Source organism: Trachypithecus francoisi, unplaced genomic scaffold (assembly GCF_009764315.1).
Source record: "Trachypithecus francoisi isolate TF-2019V2 unplaced genomic scaffold, Tfra_2.0 Contig01579, whole genome shotgun sequence".
Lineage (NCBI taxonomy): Eukaryota > Metazoa > Chordata > Mammalia > Primates > Cercopithecidae > Trachypithecus > Trachypithecus francoisi.
In genome coordinates, this window is record NW_022681442.1 from 11,623,639 (window position 1) to 11,642,976 (window position 19,338).

At 41.3% G+C, this 19,338-nt stretch overlaps 1 protein-coding gene across 1 annotated transcript in view; it reads right to left on the minus strand.

The window, feature by feature from the left end:
- INPP5F (inositol polyphosphate-5-phosphatase F) overlaps positions 1-19,338 on the minus strand; it is a 105,647-nt gene that overhangs the window by 24,449 nt on the left and 61,860 nt on the right. The window contains exons 4-9 of the mRNA XM_033181111.1: positions 11,380-11,508; positions 10,989-11,156; positions 10,812-10,868; positions 7,972-8,170; positions 7,255-7,434; positions 6,295-6,362 (exon numbers count right to left, since the gene is read on the minus strand). Of these exons, the coding sequence (XP_033037002.1) occupies positions 6,295-6,362; positions 7,255-7,434; positions 7,972-8,170; positions 10,812-10,868; positions 10,989-11,156; positions 11,380-11,508 (801 nt within the window). The remainder of the gene's footprint in view (positions 1-6,294; positions 6,363-7,254; positions 7,435-7,971; positions 8,171-10,811; positions 10,869-10,988; positions 11,157-11,379; positions 11,509-19,338) is intronic.

Consider the following 19,338-nt stretch of genomic DNA (forward strand, 5'->3'; position numbering starts at 1 on the left):
GATCTGACATCAATGACAGTAATAGCTTTTCTATACATTTGCAATAACCAATTAGAATGAAATAATGAAAACAAGGTCCTTTGTAATAGCAAATATTTCAGATATCTAGATTTAAAAAGAAATAGAGAAAGCCTAAATACTGAACACGATAAAATGCTGCTGAAGTACATAAAGCATATGATAGAAAACCTGAATAAACAGAAACATAAGGCCGGGCGCGGTGGCTCAAGCCTGTAATCCCAGCACTTTGGGAGGCCGAGACGGGCGGATCACGAGGTCAGGAGATCGAGACCATCCTGGCTAACACGGTGAAACCCCGTCTCTACTAAAAATACAAAAAACTAGCTGGGCGACGTGGCGGTGCCTGTAGTCCCAGCTACTCGCGAGGCTGAGGCAGGAGAATGGCATAAACCCGGGAGGCGGAGCTTGCAGTGAGCTGAGATCTGGCCACTGCACTCCAGCCTGGGTGACAGAGCGAGACTCTGTCTCAAAAAAAAAAAAAAAAAAAACAGAAACATATACCATGTTGCTAGGCATCAAGGTTCAATACTGTAAAGATTTCAACTCTCCACCAATTAATCTATACACTGAACCATCCCAATCAAAATTCCATCAGGATCTGTTAATGAACTTGACAACTCAAAAGTTCATCTGGAAGAGTAAATACGTGGAAAAAATTTGGAAACTAATAATAAAAAAGGGACTTGCCCCATTGGAGAGCAAAACATACTCTAAATCTGTAGCAATTAAAACTGTCATACTAATGTAGAAATAGATAAGTGATTCAACAGAACAGGAGTGGCGGCCCAAAGGCAGACCTAGGTAAACACTGAAGAATCTAAGATATACTCACGATACCACTGTGGGGCAAAGATGGACTAGTCTGTAAATGATACTGGGATGTCTATGTGTGGGGTAAGGTGGGGTAGCTCCCTACCTCATTAATTATACACAAATAAATTCTAGATGCATTAATAATCTAAATAGCATTTCTAGTTATAATAGAGCTAGAAGATAACTTGGAATAATGTTTCTATAAATGTAGGTTGGGGCATGACTTTCTAAGCATAACATTAAACAATTTTAAGCCTGTGTACCAAATGACAGTATAAGCAAAGAAAGGTAAGAAAGCAAAGTGCTACCTAGGAGAATACACCTGCAACATAAAAACCAATAATGCATAAAGAGTCCTAAATACAATAAGGAAAAAAATGGGTAAAGGATACAGAGGAAATCCACATGCGAAAATATACAAATAGCTAATAAACATGAAACTACAATTTCTGAGCCTATACTCAATGAAGAGATGACAACTTTAATACTCAAGAAATGCAATTTAAAACAGAAAATGAATTCTCACCTATACCTAGGCAAATGTGACTACTAAACACAGACTGCACTGGTCAATATGTGAGGAAATGGGCACTAGCTCCTACTGCTGCTTTAAAACAAAAAACAAAACAAAACAAAACAAAAAACTGGTGTGCTCTTTTCAGAAGCAAAAGAGTGGTGAGCATCAAGTTTAAATATACATACTGTCTGATCCAGCAATTTCATTTCCATAAATTCATTCTATAAAACATACAAGTTCCCAAAATATATAAAATGCTTTCTGTTCCTAGTCCATGGAGTTTTTTTAAAAAGAGATATTTTCTGGAGAATTTTTATAATATTAACAGCAAAATAACTAGTATACCCTAAAGGTCCACCAAAAGAGATATGGCTAAACAGCAGCCATGAGATCTTTTTTTTTTTTTTTTTTTTTTTTGAGACGGAGTCTCGCTCTGTCGCCCAGGCTGGAGTGCAGTGGCGCGATCTCGGCTCACTGCAAGCTCCGCCTCCCGGGTTCCCGCCATTCTCCCGCCTCAGCCTCCCGAGTAGCTGGGACTACAGGCGCCCGCCACCGCGCCCGGCTAGTTTTTTGTATTTTTAGTAGAGACGGGGTTTCACCGTGTTAGCCAGGAGGGTCTCGATCTCCTGACCTCGTGATCCGCCCGCCTCGGCCTCCCAAAGTGCTGGGATTACAGGCTTGAGCCACCGCGCCCGGCCCCAGCCATGAGATCTTAAATGAAAACAGCGGCACAATAGTATATATGGCATAGTTTTGTTTTGACTCGAGTTTTTAATTGTGTATATGCGTGTGTCAAGGTGGTTTTTTTGCTGCGTATGACAAATTTGAGTCAACTGACTCATACCTCAGAACAAGTCTGGAAGTAGGACAGTTCCAACATGGCTTAACAGTGATACCCAATACCATTAAGGACACAGGTTCTTTCCATCCCTTTACTCTGACATTCTTCCCATCTTTTTTATTCTGCCAGCATATTGGCTGATCCTGAGGCTGGTTCCTTCACAGTCTTGAGAGAGCTGTAGCAGTTCCACATGAAACCCAGACACAGCAACCACAGGGGGACTACTGGTTCCTGTGTCTCTTATTAGAGCAGGAAACCTGTTCCCAGAAGCCTCCCAGGGGACTTACAGGTCCACACCTGAACCAGTCACTGGTGAGAGCAATGGGACCACCATGACTGAGTCAGACCGACCGTGGGCCCATCGCCCTGGAAAGCAATTACCCAGGAAAAGGTGGATAAATGAACACTGTTGGGGTACTGTTAGAAATCAGGAAGTGTCTGTTCAATACACACACCTAGAAAATTGATGTGAAAGTCAACAGGGAGCAGGGATGTATGGGGGAAACGGTTATTTCCTCTGCTTACACACCTTAATATTGTGTTGTTTTATAATCGCATGTTACATTTAAAATGTGGTTTATTCGTTATTGTATTTTTATTTTTTAATTTTACTTATTTACTTATTTATTTTGGAGACAGAGTCTCACTCCATCACCCAGGCTGGAGTGCAGTGGCACAATCATGGCTCACTGCAGCCTTCACCTCCTGGGCTCAAGTGACCCTCCCACTTTGGCCTTCTGTGTAGCTGGGACTACAGCCATATGCCACCAGGCCTGGCTAATTTTTAATTTTTTTGTAGAGACAGCCTCTATTCTTTATAGCTACTTATAATTATACATATTGCTAATTCATGAATTTATTCACACTGAAAGAAATTCAAATGTAAAGTAAGGTCAAATCCTTCCTGACCACAACCCAATCCCATGGCCCTCCCTGGAGGTAACCTCTGTTATCAGTTGGGTGTGTCCCCATTCAGCCCACATAAATGCATTTCTGTACAAATATGCATGTCATAGGTGTGTGGATAGAATAGATGGAAGAGAATCGCCTGTATGTAAATGACCTAATTTTGTTTTGTGGGATTTTTTAAATGGCTAACATACCATATGCTGTTAAAGTTTTCTCTTCTTACTCCACAAGGTGATTTTAAGATCTTCCCATGTTAGTACACGTAGATTTACCTCATTCTTTTCCACCATTTATATTCAATACTTTAGATGCACCATGCTTGATTTTCCCACCCACTGTCCTCCTGATGAACAGTTAGGTTGTTTCTACACTGCAATGAGTGTCCGTGTTCATGCCTCCTTGACTGAGTATGTTTCTCTCAGACAGATTTAACAATTTTTTCTATTACAGTTCTAGTTGCTCCACGCCCTTGTCAAAATTTGGTATTCCCTCCACCTTCTTTTTTTTTTTTTTTTTTTGGAGACAGAGTCTTGCTCTGTCACCCAGGCTGGAGCACAGTCGTATGACTTTGGCTCACTGCAACCTCCGCCTCCTGGGCTCAAGTGATTCTCCCACTTCAGCCTCCTGAGTAGCTGGCACTACAGGTGCATCCCACTGTGCCCAGCTAATTTTTGTATTTTTGGTAGAGAAAGGATTTCTCCATGTTGCCTAGGCTTCCTGACTTTATGTTAGCCATTCTGGTGTGTTGAGTAGTGGCTTTAATTTGCATTTTCCTGACAGTTAATAAAACGGAGCCCTTTTGCATACGTCTGCTGACTTTCTGGATATCCTCTTTTGTTCAGCTCTCTTTTGGGTTGTACATCCTTTTGAATAAATTTATAGGCTTTTTTTTTTTTTTTTGAGACGGAGTCTCACTCTGTCGCCCAGGCTGGAGTGCGGTGGCGCAATCTCGGCTCACTGCAACATCTGCCTTCTAGGTTCAAGCAATTCTCCTGCCTCAGTCTCCCGAGTAGCTGGGATTATAGGCACAAGCCACCATGTCCGGTTAATTTTTATTATTTTATTATTTTATTTTATTTTATATTTTATTTTACTTTATTTTATTTTAGTAGAGACAGGGTTTCACCATGCTGGCCAGGGTGGTCTCAAACTCCTGACCTCATGATCCGTCCACCTCAGCCTCCCAAAGTGCTGGGATTACAGGCATGAGCCACCGCACCTGGCCGGCATTTTAAAATATACTCTAGATGTGAGACCTTTGTCATACATACACTGAAAAATCTTAAATATCTTCTACCACTTTGTGAACTGCCTTTCCATTCTCGTGTTGTTTTTTTTTTTTTTTTTTTTTTGAGACAGAGCCTTACTCTGGCGCCCAGGCTGAAGTGCAGTGGCGTGATCTCAGCTCATTACAAGCTCCGCCTCCTGGGTTCAAGCCATTCTCCTGCCTCAGCCTCCCGAGTAGCTGGGACTACAGGCGCCCGCCACCACGCCCGGCTAATTTTTTGTTAGAGACGGGGTTTCACTGTGTTAGCCAGGATGACTCGATCTCCTGACCTCGTGATCCACCTGCCTCGGCCTCCCAAAGTGCTGGGATAACAGGCAAGAGCCACCGCGCCCGGCCTCTCTTATGCCTTAACAAACAGAAGTTTTTTATTTTAATAAAGTCAAATTTATCATTTATTTTTCACTTAGTGTTTTCTAAAGTCATATAATTTTAATACAATCTGAATATTTACAGTAGTATTTTAATATTTATAATTTAGTAAAGTTTTAATAAAAACAAATTTAAAGTCTATTTGTCAATTTTTTCATTAGAGTGTTTTTTTAAAAATAAAAACTATTTCCTAGATGGGCACTACCTCTTATTAAATAACTAATAAAATACGTGATACATAATAATACATTGAAAACATGGGAAGATAATAGTTAGTGCTTTTTAAAGTTCTATTTAAGATACCAGGTCAAAAAGATGTTCTATTTTTTCTTCTAAAAGCTTTATTGCTTAACCTTTCACATTTAGGTTCATAATCCATTTCAACTGATTTTTGTATAGGGTATATAGGATAGATATCAAAAATTAAAATTACTGGGTTAAGCAATGTAAGTATTAATTTAATTACTAATTTAATTGCTAATACCTTCAAAATGGCTGTACCAACTTATTTATGCTCCTTCAACCAGTGTGTGACAGTTATTTCAAAACCTAAATACTCACCCCTTTTAACTCTTATCATCAAACCTCATAATTTTTTCAATCTGAGGGTTTGCTATTTCCCTGCTGAGACTTTGTGATTGCCCAAAATTTATATATTAATTTAGGAAGAACTGAAATCTATTTAATATTGAAATTTCCCTTCCAGGAACATGGTATTTTCTCTCCACTTAAGTCAGGTTTTCTGTTGTGTTCTTCAGTAGTTTTTTTCTTTTTTTTCTCCATATACATGCTATATTTTTGTATGTTATTTTAGGTTGTTTCTTCCTATTTCATTTTTGTTGCTGAAAAAAATGCATTTACCTATTCATTACACATTACAGGGCATTACTCATTCACACTGGTCATTGCTAATGGATAATAGCATTACTATTATATATTTGTCTTGTATCAAAATCATTGAACTTGTATCTCACCTACCAGTTTTCAGTTGATTTTGGTTTATACACTTGCATTCCTATATGGGAGTGCATATGAAGGTGAGCAGAGAAAAAAAGATACTGAAAAATACATAACAAGTTATCTCTAGGAGGTGGAACTGTAGGTGGTACTGAGACATGACTTTCATTCCTTGGTCTAGATGCTTCTTAGACTGTTATAATTAATTGATAGTCTAATCTCTTCATGCTATCCAAACACAGTCTAAAGTAGCGGACTCAGCTGGGCACAGTGGCACGTGCCTGTAGTCCCAGCTGCTAGGAAGGCTGAGGAGAGAAGATTGCTTGAGCTCAGGAGTTTGAGTACAGCCTGGGCAACATAGTAAGGCAGAATCTCTTAAAAAAAAAAAAAAAAAAAAAGGTAGCTGACTCAATGATTATTCTTAAAGAATATTAAGAAAACTCTTAGCTTAAATGTGTTTAACATCATGACAAATGCTTTAATTTTGAATAGTACAATATCATTTTTATGAAATTTAAAGAAAAAGATAGTTATTTCTAAAGATGAAGGAACATTTTACTACTGTAGATCAAAGCCCACCTGTTTTTTGTAAATGTTCAGTTGTTCTTCGAAATGGGCACAGAAATAGGCAACAGTTTCCTTTTCACCTACAAAGAAGTGATACAAAATCTTTTTTTCCTTCCCATGTTTAAGACATATTAGTGTCTACTCCATCTTTATTCTTACTTTTAAATGATTTATTGACAGCCCAAATGAACTAAGATTGCCTAAAACCATCATTTAAAAATGAAATGCTAAGTCAAAGATCTGATTTTTTTCCAATTACACTATACTAAAATATATCTGAAAGTGCAAACTATGACATTATGAGATTACTTATATATCCAGCCTACTTCTCAGAAACGCTTTCACGTAGTTTAAGAGAATAAAACGCCTCTAAAACAATATTTAAAAAACCAAAGCTATACTGAATTCTCATGAATACCAACTAAGTTTTGAGAGAGAAATATACTTTTAACAATTTTTTAAAAATCAGCCTCATTCAATAATTAGATTTAAGTGACTTAGCTATTCCAGTACTAAAGACAAGACACTGGAAGAAACAAAATACTCAAGATTTAAATTTAAAAAATTAAAAAAAAAAAACTTTCAGAGAAAAATATTGGAGTAAAGGCGTCTTACTGATTTTTGGTAGATTCCATCTTAAGCTATTTCCTGCTTCTACAAATATTGGCTAGATTTGCTCCTTTCCAAAGTTAAACATTCAATACAGTACTCTTCAAAGCAATAGCAATTGAAAATCTCTGAAGTCAGCTGTTTTGCTCTACTGTTAGAGAAATTTTGTACTGTTAAATGACTTAGTCAACTATTTTTATTCCTATGATTATTACACCACTTTCTATTACATTTTTCAAATACAAGTTATTGTTTTGAATGAAGTATCTGGCAAAGCAAATCCAAACCTAACAGGTATCTAATTTCTTAAAAACTATTCTCTCTGAAATCATCATTTGCAAACAACAGAATTGACCTGCTTACTTTTGTCCAGCCGCGGTCTTGGATTATATCGATACCCAACCTGGCTCCAGAAGACAGGCACAGAGCCTCGTGTTTGAACAAACGACAGGGTATGATTATGAACATGAATTAACTGCTCAGTCTCCACATAATTTGCAACATTTCCATTTTTATCCACTCCTCTGCGTTTATAGCGCATTCCTGAAAGAAAATTAAAACAGAAAACAGCAACGTTTTTAAGAATTTATTTAGTCTGACTAGATTATGCTTCCTAATCAAATGTATGTCTTCCAGGATAGTCTTGGGGATTCAGTGTGCAACTGCCAAGAAGAACAGTATCAACTTACCCCAAATCTTAACTGTATGCATCATTGTTTTTAACAAGTTGAAGCTCAGTTCTTCTGAACTGAAAGAGAAAGGTTTTCCCAAAGGCACTAGCACACAGGAAGGCTTTATCACGGTGGTACAGGCTGTCAGTGGAGTGCCAGTATTCTGAAGCACATCTCAAGTGACTTTCTCTCTTCTCTCTCTATATGTACCTCCTTTTCATTTTGCTAACTCTTATTCACCCCTCTTCAAAAATTTGTCTCCAATTATATCACAGTATTTAGAGTCCCCAAGCACTTTGAAGCCAACTGTGTTTCCAAATCCATTATTGTCATTAGCATTTCAACACATCTGCAGCTTTTCCATTCTCGCCTGGATTTGATTTGCATGCTATTAGAGCCCTCCACTCACCTGCTCTGTGCCTACTTCGGCGTGAAATGAGAGCCACTAGAAATCGTGGGTGAATATCATCTACACAGGTGGACTCCTGAGGGGGGGTCTCCGGGCTGCTTTTCTCATCATCAGATGATTCCGTATAATTAACCACAAGTTCTTCAATCTGTACAAAACCTTGGATCATGGGGATAATCCAAAAGTTCACATCTGGGGTCTGAAAACAAAATGAACATCATATTGTTTCTATTCTGTACAGCACTGCTACTTTCTTAAACCCAAACAGTAGTCGGCACATATTTCTCAGTTTATTAGAAGCAGAAACCTTCCATTATTCAACTATATTTTCTGCTTATTGAAGAACACCACGGAAGGAAGGGACAGAGGAGGTCTTTCCTTTTCTTTCTGGTGAATGCAGCCTAAGAGCCGGGCTGCCTGGGTACAAATCCAAGCCACCATTTATTGACTCACTGAGGGGAGTCACCCTCACCATCGCTGTCCTTCTCCGTGAAACAGTAACAACTACTTCATGAAAATGTGAAGATTAAATGGATAATACACATAAAGTGTTCAGCACAGTGCCTGCCATATAGGAAGTATTTAACAAATGTTTATGATTATGATTCTCAACTCCCAATTGTATTAAGGCTTTAATAAAATAAAACCAACTCTGATCACTTTATTATGAAACACATAGGTCTACTTTATTCTCTGGCTTAGAAAAAAAAAATTTCGCTTCCTCAAGCTAAAATCTAAGTCACAAATGAAACAAAAAAAAAAAAACCCCATTTCATAAATGTCTTATTTTAAAATGTCATCCAACATAATTAGGACAGTATTGATTAAAGATTTCTTCTTCTGGTCAGTCGCAGTGGATCAACGTTGTAATCCCAGCACTTTAGGAGGCTGAGGCAGGTGATTCACTTGAGGTCAGGAGTTTGAGACCAGCCTGGGCAACATGGTGAAACCCCGTTTCTATTAAAAATACAAAAAATTAGCCGGGCATGGTGGCGCAAGCTATAATCCCAGCTACTTGGGAGGCTGAGGCAGGAGAATCGCTTGAACCTGGGAGGTGGAGGTTGCAGTGAGCTGAGATCATGCCACTGCACTCCAGCCTGGGTGACAGAGCGAGATTCTGTCAAAAAAACAAATAAATAAAAAAGATTTCTTCTTCTGTTCCTTTCAGTTAGACTAAGAAGACAGATTTCTCAACTTATTGTCTGCAGTGACAGTAAAGGATAAAAATGCTCCAGAAAGTTGTTCTTCGTCCTACTTTCTCTCTTATCTCCATAAGTGTACCCAGGCTTAATCTCAGCATCCACTTCAAATCCACCTCTTCTTCCATCACCAAACACTCCAGATCCTATCTCGCGGTTTTGTTTTGTTTTATGGGGCCTGCAGATAGGATGTTAGGAAAGTGGTAAAAATTGAAAATGGTGAGGTAAAGGATCTATCTGCATTCTTATCACCATTCCCATCATTTATATTTCTGTTCTAGCAATAAATGCAAAACTCTTGACAGGCATAGAGAAATTTATGCTGCCAAATGTCACCTTTGAATATGACAACTTCAAGTCGTCAGTTTTAAATGGTAATGTAAAAGCATTCTGACAAAAACTCAGCAAAAACAATTAGAGCTCGATCTTGTCAGCACACAGGATAAATGCTCATTACAGATGCCCCTGCTTTTCTCCTCTACCACTGGGTTTTGGTGGTCACAGTTTGATCAGCATTGCAAACAGAGATAAGAATAATCTCAGGCCTCATTCTCCATAGAGGCAATTGATGGATATCTAGCGAAGACACCATAGAGTGTGGGAAAATCACTGATACTAACCACCAGTAAGGGGGATAAACCAAAAGGAAAAGGTCTGAAATTTCTGAAAGGTTAAAAGATAATGTATGACTTTATTCACCTATTTGCCTGCTTTGTTTAGTGTTGAAAAGACAAGTGGCACATAACAGGCCTTCCATAAATATTTGTTGATTGAATGAATTGTCTTCAGACAGTCAATTTTCCAACATACATGACCAAGAAAAGGAAGAAAGCAATCATCAAACCAGAGGAACTTCATGCAATAATCTGATCATATTCTGTATTTTCCCTCAATCAAATACCAGTAGTACAGCAATGGCCTTAGAGATTTGTCTATTCCAATTCCCAGATGGGAAAACAGAGGTGCGGCGAAAGTAAAAATAATTGGTACCATTACAGGAAAACTGGGCTTCAACTTTCCCAATAGGTAGAAAGAAAATACCTCTTTTGGCCGGGTGTGGTGGCTCCCATCTGTAATCCCAGCTCTTTGGGAGGCCAAGGTGGGTGGATCACGAGGTCAGGAGATCGAGACCATCCTTGCTAATACAGTGAAACCTGGTCTCTACTAAAAATACAAAAAATTAGCCGGGTGTGGTGGCAGGCGCCTGTAGTCCCAGCTACTCGGGAGGCTGAGGCAGGAGAATGGCGTGAATCTGGGAGGTGGAGCCTGCAGTGAGCCAAGATCGTGCCACTGCACTCCAGTCTGGGCGACAGAGCAAGACTCCATCTCAAAAAAAGAAAAAAGAAAATACCTCTTTTGCAGGACCTCTACGAACATGAGTTCCACAGCCTTAACTTACCACCATCCTATGGGAATCTGCTAAAAAGACAGGCCTGTGACGAGGCAGTGGAATTGTAAACTGCCTTAAAATAATGCCTTGGTTTTCCTACCTGAAGATTCCCATTCCATAGGGGAAAACATAGTGATCTTTAAAAATGTATCTTAATTAAAAAACATTTGCTTAACAATTATATCCAGATGTTTTAGAAACAAATACACCAATCTCAGTAGGGTTAGAATATTTTAGAAACAACTACTCACACCAATCTCAGTAAGATCTTGTATCATGTATTTATTCCAAAAAAATCGGTCATCAACCTAGAAAAGGTGCAGAAACAACAGTTCAGAAACACATTATTTCAGTTTTCCTACAAAAGCCAAAACAGGCCATCACTTGTTCCCAAGGGCAAACCCTGCTCTATGAGCTGTGAGTGGTACCTTCTGCCAGAGGGGCCGACCATCCCTCTCCCCAGTGCTCTGCCTCTGCACCGAATTGGTCAGGTCATAGGTCAAGCTATAATAGAAGGATTCCGAGTCCATGAACATCTTCAGCAACTCTTCAAGCAATCTCCTCTCCAACTTCTCCTTCTCTTTACTTTCCTTAACCTATAAGAAATTAATGTACTATTACTACAGAAATTAAATGTAAAGTAGTCTGAGGATAACACATAAATTCCTAAGAGAGAAGTGAAAATAATCCCAAGGACATAAGGAGACAGTGCTTCAATATAACAAATGGTTTGAAAATAAATTTTCTGAGTAGAGAATTATCTCTCCATTTAAAAATAATCAAAGATGAATTCAAAGCCCATATCAATTAAACTCTTACTTTCTTTTTATTAGGAGCAGACACATTGGATTTAATATGAGTAAAGGTCTTCAGTAGAAACTTTGAGTCATCAGGAGATGGTATAATCTTCTCTGGTTTGTTAATACCAAAATGATGCTTCTTACAGAGCTAAATAGGAAGAGAAAGATTATTTGTTATTATTAATATCTGCTTGTTAAGTGTTCGAGTGCAAAATTAAATGCTACTGCTCAGGCATTCTGATTAACAGTAAACCTCAAGACTTAGAAAAATTATCAAGTAGACAATTGATGGCACACATAGCTGTGAGTCCCATGATGAGAAAGCTACAGCAGAGGATAAAACACAAAGAATACAGGGCAGGATAGACTTAGGATTTAGAGGTGGAAAATTCAGGTTAGGCTCATAATCAGTTCTCCTCTAACGTAACTGAAGAACGAAATGTTCTGGCTGAGGTTATTAATGCTTTGGAAATTAGTATCTAAGAATATAAAAATTGCAAAATGCACATTTGCTATGCTTCAGGGTTATGATTTTACAGGTATCCGTGCTAAACACCAATGCTAATTGAGTGTTTTGGTTGAGAAGATGGCTTAAGAGCCTGCTCTAGTGGGAGCCCTAAAAGCTGGACATTTCAACCACTCCCTCTCCTCCTATGCTCACATGCACTAATGAAATCAGCTTAATAACATACGCCTTGGGTCCAGAGATTAGTTAAACTTGAAGAAACTGTAATTAGGGGCTGCAGGAGAAGTGCTGCACAACTGACAAGGGTAAGGAAGGGCATGGGAGCGTGAATACAGCTGTGTAAAGATAAGAGTAGGCACAGAAGGTTCTAAAGAAGGCTACCTGGTTAAAGTTGAGGGTTTTACATATAATTTCATGTAGCTCAGGAAACAAAGCAAATATTCTGAAATGTACACACAAATTCTGTTAACAATATGCAGCCCAATTCCATTTTTTCAACAAACTAGTTTCATTGCTACACTAAGTAGGAGACTCTTAATAAGAACTAATACTTAATAAATGCTTATTATCATCAGTGTGTTACAAAATAACTATTAACATAAAATGAGAAGAAAAGCGAATTTAAACTTTGATTATCTAAGAAAAGGGGGAGAGAGAGAGCGCGTCCCTGTTTTATTAAATTTGGAAGTAGAAACTAATAACCGGACCAAATTTTCATGTGCAATGGAATCTCCAGATGATTTCAAGCCTTTTCAAAATTATGGCTATCAAAAACTGTCCACACGGGTTTCACACCATGATTACAGCTTTAAGCTGCTCCTGCCCTACCATTAAAGACAAGGGAACTAAAGATGAGGCAGAAAAGCTTTATATTCCTTCTGCCAGAACAGCTCACTTTATTTCCCTTCAAATAAAACTAGCAAGAGGCCGGGCGCAGTGGCTCAAGCCTGTAATCCCAGCACTTTGGGAGGCCGAGACGGGCGGATCACGAGGTCAGGAGATCGAGACCATCCTGGCTAACACGGTGAAACCTCGTCTCTACTAAAAGAATACAAAAAACTAGCCGGGTGAGGTAGCGGGCGCGTGTAGTCCCAGCTACTTGGGAGGCTGAGGCAGGAGAATGGCGTAAACCCGGGAGACAGAGCTTGCAGTGAGCTGAGATCCGGCCACTGCACTCCAGCCTGGGCGGCTGAGCGAGACTCCGTCTCAAAAAAAAAAAAAAAAAAAAAAAAACTAGCAAGAACTCCAGGTGACAGTGAAGGAGAGAAGACAGAACCAAGTGTATGGATACAGCACCCCTCTTTCTGTGATGGTTTCTGTTAGCACACAGGCCCATCCTCCTGTGCCCCTCTGCTCTGCACACCCCCGCTCGACTCCTCTTCCTCAAACACTGCTGTCCTCTCACTCTGCACTCCTCACTGCCTCCAGCTCCAGTCCTCCCATTCTCTCCCTAACCCACCCCTCCACCCCACTTTCACCCCTACCACTCTCCCAAGCTGCTGTCTCCAGCATGATCAATGACCTCCACTTTGCTAAATCCAATGCTCTTGGTTCTTAACCTCTCAGTAGCATCTGAGTCACTCCCTCATCCTACAATACACGGCTTCACCTGGCTCCCACTGGTCACTCCTCCTCTACCGCTTTGACTGGTTCCTTTCCAGCCTCCTGCTTGATGTCTAGGTGCCCCAAGCTTCAGTCCCTGATTCCCTTCTCATCTGCATTCACTCCCTCAGTGATTTCATCCAGACTCATGGATTCCAGTACCATCCACATGCCAACCCAACTTCCCAAATGTTTATTTCCAGCCCAGCTCTCTCCCAAAACTCCAGCCTCACATATCCCAACATTTCCACTGGGATGTCTACCAGACATCTCAAACTTAACACGTCCAAAACCAGACCCTCCCCTCCCCTCCACCAGCTTCACCTCCTAGTCCTCTCTGCCCCCTGCTCACCCCACTCCACCCACATTGGCTTCCTTGCTATTCCTCAACACAGCTGTCCTCTCTGCCCGGACACCCCCTCCCCAGATATCTTACCTCCATCTTCACTCCTGGGCACTCCCTCCACCACACTTACTGTGCTCAACTTTCATTTCCATCAGCATTTATTACTTTCCAACATACTATAGTTATTGTGCTGATGTTTATCATCTGTCTCCTCCTTCTATAATGTAAGCTCCTTCAAGGCAGGATCTTTGTCTTGTTGACTCCTACCTCTAGTGCCTTAGCAGTGGCTGCCATTGGAGCTTTCACAGCCATCACTCCCTTCTCCCATGAACATGTCGCACACACCCCACCCTCCTTGATACAGCATCACTGGGGCAGCAGAGCAGCAGTTTTAAACAGATGTTCCCCTTTGGTCTCCTGCTACTGCTTTGCTTGTGGCACCAGGCCACTGTTGGCTAGCAATTTTTATATAAAATGTTAATGATTAGGCCTATGAATAATGCTTAAAAACCTGAAAACATGCTTACTTGCTCAAGACTGAGCTACAGATTGTTACAATTTTAGTATTCAAAACGGGATACACAGACACAGTCATCCTTTTTTTTTTTTTTGAGACGGAATTTCGCTCTTGTTGCCCAGGCTGGAGTGCAATGGTGCGGTTTCGGCTCACCACAACCTCCACTTCCTGGGTTCAAGCAATTCTCCTGCCTCAGCCTCCCAGAGTAGCTGGAATTACAGGCATGCACCACCATGCCCGGCTAATATTGCATTTTTAGTAGAAACGAGGTTTCCCCATGTTGGTCAGGCTGGTCTCAAACTCCCGACCTCATGTGATCTGCCCGCCTCAGCCTCCCAAAGTGCTGGGATTATAGGCGTGAGCCACCACGCCCGGCCAACACAATCATTCCTTAAGAGCACTCAAGCCAACAAAATCCTCCCCCTGGGAATCTATCAAAGGTCTGGCTATTTCAAGTAAATGTGCAACAGCACACCTAGTCTGCACCCAGGTTTTCCTCACTCAGGAAGACGGAGTCCATTTTTCTCTTCAAGGTTAGTTTCTGGGATTACGACCTGGGCTCATCATTCACCCCTTTCCTTTGTCCCAACCTCTAATAGCCCCTTTCCTAGCACCCTGGGACATGTTTACACATGTGAGAATCTTCTTTTAAATCCATTCCTCAAACCTGGAATCCACTCTGAGAGCCAGCAGGGGACAGTGTCCCAGCCCCTGGAACTGCAATGACTATAATCTGATTGGGGCAGGTCAAGGAGTAAAGGCTCCAGTGACACTGCTTAGGCCTCCTAACTCTGTCTCTCGGAATGTGGCGCTCATGAACACTCCCTGCTGTCTCTTCCTCTGACCCCCATGACAACAATCTCCCCGGGTCCTTCCCCACCTCTGGCTGTTTCTTCTCAGTCTCCTTTGTGGGTCTATCTTTCTTCTCTAAAACTGATGGTATTCCCAGTGTTCTACCCTTAACTCTCTTCTCAGTCTTCATGCTCCATCTAGAAAATGTCACCCTCTTTCCTCATTTTAACTACTACTACGTTTGCTAACTCCACTCCTTCGCCCTAATCTCAAGACTGATACATGTGACGTCTCCCCTACACTGAGACACACTAGACTCTCAAACTCAGCATCTCTAGAACTGAGCAACATCTGCTCCCCAAATATTGTTCCTTCTCTGGTATGTCCTATTTCAGGTAATGATGGCACCAACCACAGGATCATTTAAGCAAGAAACCTTGGAATCATCTTCCATCATTCTCCTTCTCTAAGTCTCTCCTATCAACCCCAACCACTTCATCCTCATTGCTATGGTGTTGATTCAGATCCCTATCTTTTGTCCAGACCAGTATTTCTTCACGGAAGTGCTACTGGTATGGCACACTGGAGATGCTCCATGCAGGATTGATTATCCAACTCAGTGCAGACACTCTAACAGCTCCCCTCATGATCTAGGGAGTTCCACCTGAGCACCAGGCCTCAAGTGCTAAGCATGGCCCCAGGCTCCCATCTCCCATGAAGCCGGGTTAGTCCTCTTTACTGTGTAGGGGCCAAATTCCCACCTGCTACTGTCTGCTTCTAGATGCAGACCCAGAAAGGCTATGGCTTCAGTCTGATCTACTTTAAAAATTACTTATTCTCTAAGCTTGGCATTTCCTTCCTTACTGCCTGCCTTCCTCCCTCCCTCCTTCCTTCCTTCCTCCCCTCCCCTTTCCCCTTCCCTTTCCTTCCTTCCTTCCTTCCTTCTTCCTTTCCTTCCTCCCTTCTTTCCTTCTTTGAGACAGAGTCTCACTCTGTTGCCCAGGCTAGAGTGCAATGGCGCAATCTCAGCTTGCTGCAACCTCTGCCTCCCAGATCCAAGCGGTTCTCCCACCTCAGCCTCTGGAGTAGCTGGAACTACAGGCACGTGCCACCATGCCTGGCTAAGTTTTGTATTTTTAATAGAGACAGGGTTTCACCATGTTGGCCAGGCTGGTCTTGAACTGCTGACCTCAACTGATCTGCTCACCTCAGCCTCCCAAAGCGTTGGGATTACAAGCATGAGTCACATCTGGTCTCTTCTATTTTTATTTCTTTTATCTACCCTCATCCTGGCCTTGAAACAGAGTTAATATAAGCCCATCATCCCTTAACTTCCTTATGTACAATTCCAAAATCCAAAAAACTCTAAAACCTGAAAGTGTATTTTTTAAGTTAAAAACTCATTTAATGACAAAGCATGCCCTGAATTGATATGAAGATACTGATAATCATCACTTACCTCCCTTAGTATGAATAGTCATACAATTCTTTAAAAAACATTAATGTGTTTTATTGTAGGGTAATGCTTCAGAACCACTTTAGACTGTAGAAAATACATGGAATAACCATTTGAAAACCCCAAAAAACTTGAATTCTAAAACAAATATGGCCCCAGGAAGTTCAGATAAGGATTGTGGATCTGTATAACAAAGTTCAAACTCACGGAAACACCTTTACTGGAAGGCTTTCTCTGTCTCTTAAAAGTGATTTTTTTCTAAATAAAAATTTTAAATTGCTGGCCAGGTGCTGGGGCTCACACCTATAATCCCAGCACTTTGGGAGGTTAAGGCAGGCAGATCGCTTAAGCCCAGGTATTCAACACCAGCATGGGGAATACAGTGAGACCTCATCTCTTCAAAAAATAGAAAAAAAAAAAAAATTAGCCGAGGGTGGTGGCGCATGCCTGTAGTCCCAGCCACTTGGAGGGCTGAAGGCAGGAGGATCGTGCCACTGCATTCCAGCCTGTGTGACAGAGCGAGACCCTGTCTCAAACAAACAAATGAGATTACTATAAATGTAAACATTTCCAATGAGTATGTCAGAATCTTCTACACAGTTACCTTTAGAAAATAAAGTACAGAGCACTACCTTTCTGAAACGGTTAAATTCAGTCCTGACAAAAAACAGGGATAGAGAAAATTACTTAGGATTCTTTCCCAGTCCTAAGGTATTTTGTTTACACAGAGCTCCAGGGATTACAATGCACAGCACTGGCAACAGGGTCACCTTCCCTTTTCCAGAGGCCCAGCCAGTTTTGTGTGGTACGTGGTTAGGTCCTTATCACAACTCTGAAACACGAGATTTCAAAAAGAAAACACCACAGCTACAACTCCCAGCTACTTCTCCACAAGCTCCACGGCACTTCCCTAGTTTTTTAATTGTGCTTGCAACTTACATCTTATGACTGAGATTAAGGGTTGATGTTGCTGCTGCCATTTAAGAAAGGGGACATAAATAATTTTATGTGAAAAGCTGGTATCTATATCCATCTGAAGCTAAAATTTTAAACAGATGTCTGATGGAAACTAAACAGGGAAAATGATGCATTTATCTATTAAGGCAATGAGATACGCAAATAAGATATGCAGACATAGAACAAAACCTATATAACTTTAAAGGGTATTTTTTTTCTAAAGAAGCAACATCTATGTCCTCATTGTTTAAACCATTACAGATTCTTCGTACCCTCATACAGATTTCTAAATTTTCTTTTTTAGAGACAGGGTCTCTCACTCCACCGTCCAGGCTGGAGTGCTGTGGTGCAATCACAGCTCACTGCAGCCTCAAACTCCAGAGCTCAAGCAATCCTCCTGCCTCAGCCTCCTGACTACCTGTGACTACAGGTATACACCACTACACCCAGCTAATTTTTTTTTTTTTTTTTTTGAGACGGAGTTTCACTCTTGTTGCCCAGGCTGCAGTGCAATGGCATGATCTCTGCTCACCACAACCTCTGCCTCCCAGGTTCAAACGATTCTCCTGCCTCAGCCTCCAGAGTAGCTGGGATTATAGGCATGTGCCATCATGCCCGGTTAATTTTGTATTTTTGGTAGAGACGGGGTTTCTCCATGTTGGTCAGGCTGGTCTTGACCTCAGGTGATCTGCCCACCTCGGTCTCCCAAAATGTTGGGATTACAGGCGTGAGCCACCACACCCGGCCAACACCCAGCTAACTTTTAAATTTTTTATAGAGACAGGGTCTTGCTATGTTGCCCAGGCTGGTCTCGAACTCCTGGCCTGAAGCAATCCTCCCACCTCGGCCACCCAAAGTGCCGAGATTACAAGCATAAGCCACTGCACTTGACCCCTACCTCTCTCTCTCTCTTTTTGGAGATAGTGTCTCATTCCATCGCCCAGGTTGGAGTGCAGGGGCACGATCACAGTTCACTGCAGCCTCAAAGTCCCGGGCTAAGGTGATCTCCCAGGTAGCTGGGACTACAGGGATGTACCACCACACATGGCCGTTTTTGTAGAGGCAGAGTCTCACCATGTTACCCGGGCTGGTCTCAATCCCCCTGCCTCGGCCTCCCAAAGTGCTGGGATTATAGGCATAAGCCACTGTGCCTGGCCTCTTTACATCATTTTTGTAAAATAGCACACTGTTTTGAAAATCAGGTACAGTGGCTCACGTCTATAATCACAGCACTTTGGGAAGCCAAGGCGGGTGGATCACCAGGTCAGTAGATCAAGACCATCTAACCAGGCTGACACAGTGAAAACCCATCTCTGCTAAAAATACCAAAAATTAGTCGGGTGTGGTGGCACATAACTGTAGTCCCAGCTACTCGAGAGGCTGAAGCAGGAGAATCATTTCAACCAAGGGAGGCGGAGGTTGCAGCGAGCCGAGATCACGTCACTGCACTCCAGCCTGGGGGACAGAGCAAGGCTCTGTTTCAAAAAAAAAAAAAAAACAGTCAGTCTGGCAGTTCCACAAAAGGTTAGAGTTACCATAAGACCCAGCAATTCCATTCCTAGGTACACACCCAAGAGAGATAAAAACAAATATACCACCAAGAACTTGTACGCAAAATGGTTTATGACAGCATTATTCATAATAGCTAAAAGGTGGAAACAACTCAAATGTCCATCCACTGATGAACAAAGAAATAAAATGTGACATACCCATCCAAAGGATTAACTGGCAATAAAGAAAAATAAAGTACTGCTACACATTACAACTGGAACGAAACTTAAAAGCTATGCTAGGTGAAAGAAGTCCATCACAAAAGGCCACGTGGTGTATTATTCTGTTTAT